Source organism: Meriones unguiculatus, chromosome 16, assembly GCF_030254825.1.
Source record: "Meriones unguiculatus strain TT.TT164.6M chromosome 16, Bangor_MerUng_6.1, whole genome shotgun sequence".
Lineage (NCBI taxonomy): Eukaryota > Metazoa > Chordata > Mammalia > Rodentia > Muridae > Meriones > Meriones unguiculatus.
In genome coordinates, this window is record NC_083363.1 from 23,710,530 (window position 1) to 23,720,212 (window position 9,683).

Below are 9,683 nucleotides of genomic sequence, written 5' to 3' on the forward strand. Positions count from 1 at the left end.
TGTACAGGTGTATATTTGCAGTGGTGCCCATGTGAGGGTCAGAGTACACCTGGAGGAAGTCAGGTCTTCCCTTTCATCTCTACATGATGCCCTGGTTGGTTTTGTCAACTTGACAGAAACCTAGCTGCATCTGGGCAGAGGAAATCTTAACTGAGAAATTGCGCTTTCACAAGATTGATGTGTGGTCAAGTCTGGGGGGTATTTTTGGGTTAATGATCGATGCAGGAGGGCTCAGCCCACTGCACATGGTGTTAAGATGGCAAACTCTCCATCCATCTCCATGATGACTGAGTGCTTGGCAAGCCACGCCTCTCTTTCTGGTCTAAGTGGGAAAGTCATTCCTGGCCCATACTTTTTCTTCTAGTCCTCTGTAGGAAAAAGAAGAGATGATGGAGGCACCCTAAATGAATTTTTCCTCAAGCCAGTGGCATTACAGGAAGCATGTGAATGCACCTGCCCTTTTATCAGCATGATAATCCAACTCCGTGAGCAGCTGTGGTTTCCTCCATCTTTATTGTCCTTCATCTTTATTGTCAGGTATGCTCTGCCAGCCTGCCTTTCAGGGGCTCTGCTTACATCATCACCCGCTGTCACCAGATGTGGTGCTTTTCCGCTGTTGCTAAGAGTTGCATAGCTACATGCTCCCCATGTAAAAGGCTCCAGCCACCTCAGCTCCCTCTCTCTGTCTTCCCCTCTCTTGTGACCCCACTCCTAGACAGCCTTTCCCTCTTCCCTCTTCCCCAGTAAACCTCTTAGGTTAAATCTGTTGCCTGGTGTGATCTCCTAGCCCCAATGCACCAAGGTACCTTTTCACTGCATTATCCCAACATTTATAGCTTGAGAAACCAAGGCGTGGAATAACTTGTCTTAGCCTTAGTAACAAGCTAAGTAATTTGTGGGTTGATAGGAATATGAGGTATCAGAGACAAGCTCGATGCCAAGCCTGTCTCTTCCCATTGACCTGCTGAAATTATCTCAGGAGGAAGCAGCCACACCGCCACTGGCATTGCTGCTGTCGAGCTCAGAAAGAGCATGGCCACTGTGAGAACCTGGGTCTACTGAGCCGGACAAAGGATCTGTTGTAGCGCTTTAAAAAACTCTTGTATTTACATTTCTTTTGTTTTTTTTTTTTCTCCCTACCCCACCCCAATCCCTTCCAACACCTCAGAACCAGGTAGGAGAGAGAAAGGGTTAGTGGGAGAAGGGGTGTAGTTCTTTCTTAGCTGCTTCCTGCCAGTTAAGGTCATTGGGTTTCTTGGAGCCAGTCCAATCCTTGTTTCAGGAGAGCTCCAACTTTTTGTATCACTGCACCAACAGCAAAAGGAGCCGAAGCGGATAAGCAGCGCGGCCTTGTTCTTCCCCGAACTCCTCACTCTCTGGGCTCTGGCATTTATTCCCTCTCCAGAGTCCTCAGATTTAAACAATCTGCAGCTGGCAAAGAGCGCCTCTCAGAGCCCACATGAGGCAAATAGTCTGCTGCTATGGGCCATCTAAATCAGCCCCACATCCCACACCTGGGACCAAAACAAAACCATGTTTATATCTACAACACGTATCTTCTAAAATAGGTCCATGGCCAGCCAATATTGATTATTCTGCTATAAAAGAAAACATGATTCTGCACCGGCCTTTTGTCTATACATAAATCAATCTCTCATTTATTCACTGGTATTTATGCACTAGCCAGTGGGGTGAGGGATAGTTTCTAAACAAACAGATACAGCAAGCCACTTCTGGAATTAGAATTGGTGTATAGAAGAGAACATGCCTTCACGCCCACTGTTTACAGTGGACTGTTTATCTGTACGCTGTTCATCACCTACACTGTCTGCCTGAGCTTGGGAAACAGGCACTCCCCCATGATGAATGAATAAAGAAAATGTGACATATATCTACAGTGGAATACTATACAACAACACAGATGGACACAGAAGAATGTGACACTGAGTGAAATAGGCCAGGCACAGAAAAACAGTGTGTGCTCTAGCTCATGTGTGGAATTAAAATATTCCATCCCACAGAAACAAAGACTAGGGAGGCAAGGACCTGAGAATGAGGAAGGGGAGGAAGCGTGGGAAGATGTTGAGCAAATTCATTTAGACTGGAAATCAGCTTCAGTGAGATGGTACAGGTGACCTCAACTGTCCCACAGTGAGCGATAACACATTGTATATTTCAAAATAAATTTTAGTATTCTCAGTGCACATACATGCATGCATGTTCACATGTTTTAGGGGACCAGAGAGATGGTTCAGCAGGTAAAGGTACTTGCTACCAATCATGAGGACCTGAGCATGGCAGGAGGAGAGAATTGACATCTATAAGTGCTATGGCATGTGTGCTCTTACCTACCCATCCAAACAAGTATAAGCACAATTTAAGGAAATGACAAACTGATGAAGTGAGGGTATGTTAATTAACTTTATTGAATCTACAATGTATACATAGATCACAGTGTCCCATATATGTACGTATTTATGGAAATTCACTCACAGGATATTCTAAAAGTATGAAGCAAGGGGGAAAACAATGCAGAGAAAGTTTCCACACTGCGGGTTCGGGGAATGGGAAAAGGAGACAGGATTTGGGCAGAGTGTCTATGTGTGTCAATGAAAAACTCTGACAGGTCAGCATTTCTGGATGTGAAGGCAAGGCACTGTGGAAAGAGAATGAGGGGACTAGAGAGATTTCTCAGCAGCCAAGGGCATGGACTTCTCTTCCAGAGGACCCAAGTTCAATTCCCAGCACCCTCATGGTGGTTTACAACTGTCTGTAACTCCAGTTCCAGGAAATCTGGCACCTTCTTCTGGATTCTATGGATCTCAGACATGCACATGGTACTCATATATACATATAGGTGAAATACCTATATACATAAGACTAAAAATAATAAGAGGAGGAAGGAGCTAGGAAGATGTTAATCAAAGGGTACAGAATTCCAGCTATCATGTTAGTGATCATGTTCATTGCACACTTGAAAATAGACAGGTGTGTTAGCTGTCTAGCCATAAGCGTACATGTTCTAGGATGATAAATCTAATAATGAATCCAACTCAGTTCTGACCTCCACCCAGAAGCAGCTCTTCAATTCTTCAAGCCGAGTACAGCCTGTCGTCCAGCTAGTCAAACTTTGTCATGCTCTCCTAGTGGAAGGAGATAAGCTCTGTGCAGTGCTTCAGGATTGAAGTGTGAAGGCTGTGGGTGAGCCTGGTCTGCACTTTATTTTCCTTCCTGCTGGCAGGACCCATGATGTTGTAGCCTCAGTCTTTTGGTTGGTAAGTACTTAAGAACTGATGGAAGATAAGGTTGGACAGAGTCCATGAATGGTGGCAGGAGCAGAACTACCCACTCACCAGGAATGATTCCCACTCTGGGAATCATTGCTGAGTTTCTTTCACACCTTTGCCCTAATCTTAACCCTAAAAGTTAATGTTACTAGCCCAACTTTCTGGGTAAAGAAATTGAGAGAAAGGCTGAGAAACTGGCTCGTGTTCATACTGATAATAAACCAGCTGGGAACCAGACTCAGGCTCACATCTGTTCCCATCACCTCACCCTTCAATGTTGGAATGTGAGCTTTCTGTCGTGATCATTGGAGGCCACCAGAAGATTTTTAACAGGAATGTGGCAAGGTTATTCTGCACATTGGGTAGGACTCTGACTGGTGCAAGATCACAGAGTGTGCAGGTTGGAGGAGGGGAGTTGAGTTAGGTTATGTGGTTATTAGTCATTGTCTCAGCTTCATGGATGAGGAAAATTAGCTTTAAGAAGGGGGCTTTAATGCAAAACCACTATTATTGGCAGCAGGATTTGCACTCATGTATCGGAATCTAAAGCAGTTGCTTGCCACCTCTCTTCCACTCTGCGTCTGCATTTGGTAGACTTCCATTTATTCTTGTCTTTGGAATCATTAAAACGTCATTGAAACTCAAAGATAAAACACATACTGAAAGAAAAGTTTTCAAATAACATCTACCATCTAGGATTTCCCTAGACCAAACTTGCAACATTGTTCTTCCCCGGACTTCTTAGATGCTGCCGTTGGAATTTTCTGAACATGTTGCTCAATTCTAGCTTCTAATTTTGAGGGATATGAGAGAGTGAGAGAGAGAGTGAGAGAGGGAGATTGCTAGCCAATCAGCCAGTAGCAACAGAGGTCCATACCCACGTATGGAGACCTGGCAGTCCTATGTCCCTACGAATCCACTCTGGAAACATGAACTGAAGGGGGCAGGCAGACAGTTTTCTGTGCTGAGAACAGGACTTGCCCGGAAGCGTCTTTCGTGCCGTGACATCGTGGCTGTTTCAGCACCATGGTCAGGGGCACGCTTCCGGCTTCAGGATCTAAGGAGTGGCTAGAGGAAGTTACCCAGGCAGTGACGCTTCCGCAGTCCTCCTTGGACCAGGCATCTCAGAAGTAGAAGGAATGTAATGGTCAGGGCTGGGAAATGGCCAGGAGTCCTAGAAACGGGGCGCAGCAAAGCACAAGGGAGCCTCTGGGCCTTACTGGAGCCCCAGGGAAATGGCTGGAGTACAAAGATGCGCAGCTGCTCACTCCCTCACCCTGGCTCCTCTTTTAAGGACAGGGAGTGAAGAGCACCAAAGCACTACAGTAGAGCCAAGGTCTCAGGTCTGGCTTCGCCCATAGTCACCAAATGACTACCGGCCTTCTGGGATCCATGCTCACGCGAGTGAGGCCATTCATCTTGCCCTGCACTTTGGCATTAAGAGGGTACCTGAGACGGGTACCTGGCCTCAGACCACCAATTAGTCTCTGCATCTGGCCCCTTGAAGGTGGGGGAGGTAGGTTAGCAAATTCCAGCTCCTGCTTTTTCCAGATTTGCCATAATTTTGAAGGTTTGGGTATAGTGGAGAGGAAGAACTCAAAAGAGAAAAGTCACATAAATGTAATTTGATGCTTATTCTGCAAACCACCTCACCCCAAGCCTCCCCACACTGACATTGGTGCTAGGAACTTAAGGGTGCTTCACACCATTTCTGGTGGAAGTGGGGTGATGGGGCCTGTAACTTCATTCTTTGTAAGTATAACCACTTCTTAAGCTCCCAGAAATCTAGTGAATGGGTTTTTAGAAACTGTCTGTAACTTCCGCTTTGATTTAGTGGAGGCTTGGAGACTTGTCCAAGGTCACATAGCCCCATAGCCCAAAGGGGGAAGAAGGTTGCTCCCAGCCCTGCCTGCTTTTGTGCCAGCCCAGTGGCCTGGCTCCTGGACATTAGCATTCCAACAGCTCTGGGTTGCTTTGTCCTCCATCAAGGCAGGCTGGGGATGGAGGGGAGCGGTGGGGTGGGGGCAGGGCACCATAAATCTACCTGCTTGTGTGTACTGAAGGGGTTAGGGGGCGGGGTTGAGCCCAAGATTCATGTGCTGTTCTGGGAGCTATGCTTGGGCTCTGACAAAAGCTGGAGAGAAGGAAAAGTCACTCTACGCAAGAGCTTTTCCTGACAGGACTTGGGATCTTCTCAGCATTTCTGGGAGCTGGGCACTGATGGTGATCCCAGACCACAGGACCAACCAAAGAAGGCCACCCAAAAGGAGCTCCCAGTAGATACACTGAGCTTTAAAGGCTGCACAGCATCAGATGCCCAGAGCAGTGGGAGGCAGGGGAGTGCTGTAGCTGCAGTTAGATTCACCACTCCCGTATTTCCAAGAATTCTGCACACACTGATGTGGCTATCCAAACCAGGAACCCTAAGTTTTGCAAGAATTCAAATCAAACCCTAAATTTTTACCCACCTCCTCCTGACTTGGAGAATAGGTTGGATAGCTCTGGAGTCAAATGGACCCCCAACTCTAGGTAGCAGCTGAGCCAGGACGGTTACACCGTACATGGGTGAATTCATGGGGCAGAAGATGAGTCTGTCTGTGCTTGGAAAACATGGGAGAGGCCTGGGCAGTGGGTTCACCTCAGTCTTCTCCACTGTCCTGATACTCTCTGGCTTCAGACAGTCACATGTACCAATGGACCTCCCACTCACCCTAGGGAAACACTACTTTTCTCAGTCTGGCACAGGAAAAGGGGTCTTTCTGCTTCAGCAATTCTCCATATTTTTAATTCTGCCGCTGTCTCCTCCAAGGACTTCTGTCTGCAGTCCTGGCCCAGGTAACTCTCATAGCCTCCACTTGTTGCTATCTCATGTAGCAACAAAGTTACTTTGATCTTGAGTGATTTTTGTCTATATCCATGCTATCCAGGAGGCAGGGAACCTTCCTGCATTTCAAAGATCTGCTTCTACCCCTCCCCCCAGTGCCCAACACCCAGCAGGCTTGGTCTGTGCAGCAGGGAGCTGTTAACACCTGCCTTTGGGCAATGCCCCAGGTGGAAAGTTGGCTGTTGTGGAGGTTTCCAATAACCCATTAATCTCCCCCTCCCAGATTAAAGCCACCAACTGAAACAGCGCTCTGTTCATTCGGTTGTTTGCAGTGTTCCCCTTCCTGGTCCCTGAAACTCCCGTTCTTGATAAGGAAGACAGCTCATCAGAGCTTCCTTTTGGGACTTGGAAATAGAGGAAACGCTCAGATTGAGGAGGGAGGGCATGGAAGAGACAGACACAAGAGGCATTAGCGTTAGAGCCTGAGAACCTGCCACCTGTGCTCTCTAGGACAGAAGCAACCAGCACACACATCAGGGTCACTGGCAGCAACCCATCTGGGTGGGCCTTTCGTTATCTTGGTCCCAAGAGACAAGCTGCGCCGTTTTCTTATAGCTCAGTGCAGCTTCTCTGGGACAATGAACGTCATGCTTCAGTTCTCTGCTAGCATCTTCCAGACAGCTTTCAGTCCTACTGCGAGCCAGTCTCCAGCCACCTAGAGAGCTGGAAAGCTCACTGGGCTGCAAAGCCAGGGAGCTTTGTGAGTGGCAACACCTTCAGTCAAGGTGTTAGTTTCTAGGGCTTATAGAGCTCTCTGCAGGAGCCTCTGCCTTCTCTGCTATACTGCTTAAAAACAAGGTTAGTAAAATGTGCCTTAGGGGTGGAGGCATGCTGGGAGTCTAAATACTGTAGCGGAGGGATTCCCGGGGGCGGTGTTCCTGCTTTAACCATAAGTTACCACTTCACCCTTTCCTAAGGGCAGTGCAGCTTTAATTCCAGGCAGGTGTGTGTGTGTGTGTGTATGTGTGTGTGTGTGTGTGTGTGTGTGTAGCTTATAATATTACTAGGCCCAGCTAGAGATTTGCCTTTCTTCTAAACTGCTGTCCCACGGAGAAAACAAGAGCCCCAGACTAATGATTTCTTAAGAGACCTATTCTCTGTCAACTATCTGCCCCACCTTCAGCCCAGGTAGAGGTCCCAGACCCCTAGAAAATCCTCACCTCACTCCTAGATGTAGAATTGGTTTACTTCTCCTGTCAGTGGCTTCCACCCTCCTCCCCTTCTTGGTACAATGGAGTCACTTTGCTGAAGATTCCAGAAGGTCCACTTTTATTGGTTAGCTCAACAATCTCAACCACCAGTCCCTGATACTCTTACGTACAGAATATAAACTTCCCTACCACGAAATAGCATCAATAAATACAAATGTGTAAAAGGGCGGAGGAGGCACATAATTTACCATAACAAAATTCATTTCAAAAGGCATTATATCATTTACAAACTCATTTTTTTTTTCCTCTTTAGGGAGACGAGCAGTGCTCCGGAACCTGTCCCTGAATGTCACATTTCAGACACAGGAGCCAAGCTCCGCGAGGGCTTTCCCCCGTTCACAGCCCGTTCTCCCCTCGGGGGAGGGTAAAGACTCAAAAAGTGCAGAAAAGAGAAGGCAGAAGATCACCTTCGTGGTTTAAGGCAGAAAACAGAGCGGCCTGGAACCCCTGGGCTCGGTGGGCAGTAGAGAGGATGAGCGTTGTTTACGGAGCCAGAGCCGGGTGGGAGAGCCGGTGCTGTCAGTCCCAGCGCTGGATTAGGTCACCCTGGAGAAGAGGCCGGCCGGAGGCTTTGAATGAGGGCAGGGTCTTCAGGAAGAGCGGGAGTCTCCAACTGTGCAGAAACCGCTCTCCTCTGCCTGGGGTGGGGGTGTGAAGAGGCCGCACCGAGGAGGGTTAAGACCGCAGCCCGCAATGCCCGCTGTGCCTGGGCAGCAGCCAGAGTGCCCTGAAGCCCGGTTAAGCCCAGTGAGCGGCCAGCGACCCCCGCTAGCGCGAACCGGCAGGAGCAGGGAAGCTCGAGGGCCTCCACTGCCTCCCGCCTCGGCCGGCCCCGGCTCCCTCCCTTCCGGGCCAGCACCCGCCACCCAGAGCCAGACAGGTCTCTTCACAAGAAGTCCGAGAACACCAGGGCGCCCGGGAGCAGACAGGAGGGGGAGCCGGACGCCTGCAGGCCAGGGAACTCCTCCAGCGAGGCAGTGGGGCTCAGGCTGCCCGCCTGGGAAACCGGGGAGTAGATGGAGCCCCAGTCCCCATAGGAGCCGCCTCCCGGGCTGCCCAGCTCCCCACAGGGCCCGGGGGCCTCCGGCCCGTGGAAGCTGTGGTCCGCTATGCGCAGCGTCTGAGTCAGCGCCCAGATGTAGTTGTGGGCGAAGCGCAGGGTCTCGATCTTTGTAAGTTTAGCGTCATCCGGGAAGGTGGGCAAAACGCCGCGCAAGGCGTCCAGCGCCGAGTTCAGGTTGTGCATGCGGTTGCGCTCCCGGTCGTTGGCCTTCTTGCGCCGGCTCCGCCGCTGCTTGCTCAGCGCCAACTCGCTCTTGGGCCGGCTGCGCCCTCCGCGCCGGGCGCGGAGCTTCCTCGAGCTGCCTGGGCAATCACCCGCTTCAGTGTCGGAGCAGTCCCTCGGGATGAGAGCGGGGCTGGGTGGGGTGCTGGACTTGGGGCTGCGCACTTCGCTGTCCGAGGCTCCGGGGAAGGGCTGCTGGGTCTCTCGGGGCGCTGGGGTGGTGGGCGCACCCAAGGGGTGAGGCGCCATCCTGCGGCTGGGAAAAACGGGGGGTCAGTGTGAGACGGCCTCTGACCACCCCGCGCGGGGTCGGGGTACACCCCTCCTGCTCTTGTGGTGGCTTCTAATTGTTACCTAGTCCTCCGGGCGCAGGAGAGCCGAGAGCGGCGGGGCGGTGAGAGGCGGGCAGCCGAGCGCCTCTGCTCGCCCCGAAACTCTGCGGAGCTGCAGGCGCCCTCGCCTGGAGCTAGTTGCGTGCTGAAGCCGAGGAGAAGCGCCGAGGGAGCCTCCGCCTCTGCCGAGACCCGGGGGGGGGGAGTTCCTGAGCTACGAGTCGTGTGCCCCCTGGCACGCTTTATCTGCTCGGCCCGGGCCAGGAGCGTGCCTGCCCCGCTGCGGCCTGCGCCCCGGGCCAATCAGCAGCGGGGGGCCCAGTGGCGCGCCACGCGAGCCTGCTCCCCCAGGCCCCCGCCCGCGGAGCACAGCTGGATTCCGGACAAAGCGCAGGGGTCGGGGGAGGGGAGCAGCCCTCTGTTTGCTCCCACCCCTCCCCAACCCCGCCTCCCCCAACGCGGGCCGGGTCCCAGCAACTCTGGGTCCCTCAAAGAGCCTCGCCCAGCCAGAGGAGTCCCGTCTGGCTCGGGGCTGGCAGCCGCGGACAGCCTTACCTTTTCCTCTTTCTCCCTGGCATCTGTCCAGACTGTCTCTCGGTAGCCTGGAGGAGGTTTGGGGGTGTCCGTAGGGAAGGCCTCTTTTATGAGTACTACACTTGGGGACTCCGGGCTCAGAGACAGGGG

At 51.4% G+C, this 9,683-nt stretch overlaps 1 protein-coding gene across 1 annotated transcript; it reads right to left on the reverse strand.

The window, feature by feature from the left end:
* Window positions 1-8,268: 8,268 nt before the first annotated feature.
* Neurog3 (neurogenin 3) lies at window positions 8,269-8,916 on the reverse strand. The gene has a single exon (XM_021662731.1). The coding sequence runs from the start codon at window positions 8,914-8,916 to the stop codon at window positions 8,269-8,271; it is 648 nt and encodes a 215-aa protein (XP_021518406.1).
* Window positions 8,917-9,683: the final 767 nt, after the last annotated feature.